Source organism: Propithecus coquereli, unplaced genomic scaffold (genome assembly GCF_000956105.1).
Source record: "Propithecus coquereli isolate 6110/MARCELLA unplaced genomic scaffold, Pcoq_1.0 Scaffold178, whole genome shotgun sequence".
Classification (NCBI taxonomy): Eukaryota; Metazoa; Chordata; class Mammalia; order Primates; family Indriidae; genus Propithecus; species Propithecus coquereli.
Genome location: NW_012142523.1, coordinates 1,671,027 through 1,672,282, shown reverse-complemented (window position 1 = coordinate 1,672,282; position 1,256 = coordinate 1,671,027). Strand labels below are relative to the sequence as shown.

Sequence of the window (1,256 nt, the reverse complement as noted above, 5' to 3'; positions counted from 1 at the left end):
AGCATAATGATAGGTTGTATCAAATCTCAAATTAATAGAAAGACTCATTAGTTCAGTCAGGCGGGTTGCTAAACCCTTAAATGTGCTCTTACCTGGTTCCCTGTGAAATTCAATATCGGTAGTATATGTATTTTTGAAACACCTTGAAATTGTCTTACATAAAGTTTGGTTGTGGTGAATTTATTTAAAATGTTTTCTTTGAAAAAATTGGCTAAGAAGATCTTCCAATATTAAAAGAAAAAAGGTATTTCTGCAATCAAAGTAAGAGAACTGTAATAAAAGAGGGTAATTGTTCATCCATCATGCCAACTCAAGCTAGGTCTTTCTTTCCAGTGCAGCAACATATTTTAGGGCAACGAAGTTCAGAATGGATACAATGGCCTGTTCAGAAAGCATGCAAGTGATATCAGGTCATTTCTTTTAAGTCAGTATGATAAATTTGTTAGCCAGACTCTGACCAGAGAGAGAGATACAGGAAGTCAAGGTAAGTTGCAGACATGCCAGCTTTGTCGGTTCACATTACAGCTACCTAATGTTGGGCTTTATTTCCTTTTCTTCTTCTTCTTCACTATCATCAACCTGTTGGATGACCAGATCAGCAGACCCATCCTCTACAATCTCCACATAGGATCTATTCTCATCTTCATTCAAGTGCCATCTGGAATCCTTATCTCCATCTGATGGGGACATAAGATGTTGCTCAGCTTCCAAATCAATGGGGAGGCTGTCTATGCCAACTTCGGCAAGGCACTCATTACACAGTCTGTAGCGCCTGGTTCCCTCCTGTACCACTTGCCCTGTCAGATCAGTCACGTGGCGTTTGCATTTTCTGCAGATGAGTTTACACGCCTGGTGGATCTGTGTAGAGATTGAAATAGTGATAAAAAGAGATTTTTCAAAAGCAGGACAGTTTGATATTTTAGGTACCAGTTCACAAACTTAAAATGTTCAAAGTCATGCATTAAACTCAAATTAACATCTAATTCTTAGAAGATTATAGGTTTTGGTGATAAATTGATGTCACGGAAATATTAAACGTCAGCTTTTTCTAAATAATGGCTATCATGTTTTTATTATTATGCAATGAATAATTTCACACATCCCTTAATCTGAAAATATTTTGATATCTGAGGTAACAAAAGGATAATAATAATTGCAAACACTTACTATGTGCCATGTACTGTTCTAAGGACTTTACCTATCTTTTTTTTTTTTTTTTTTTTTTTTTTTTGAGACAGAGTCTGACTCTGTTGCCC

General features: G+C 36.2%; 1 protein-coding gene across 1 annotated transcript in view; it reads right to left on the bottom strand.

The window, feature by feature from the left end:
- Positions 1-525: 525 nt before the first annotated feature.
- Positions 526-1,256, bottom strand: part of ZBTB8A (zinc finger and BTB domain containing 8A) — a 26,628-nt gene continuing 25,897 nt past the window's right edge. The window contains exon 2 of the mRNA XM_012642212.1: positions 526-938. Coding sequence (XP_012497666.1) covers positions 526-938 — 413 coding nt within the window. The remainder of the gene's footprint in view (positions 939-1,256) is intronic.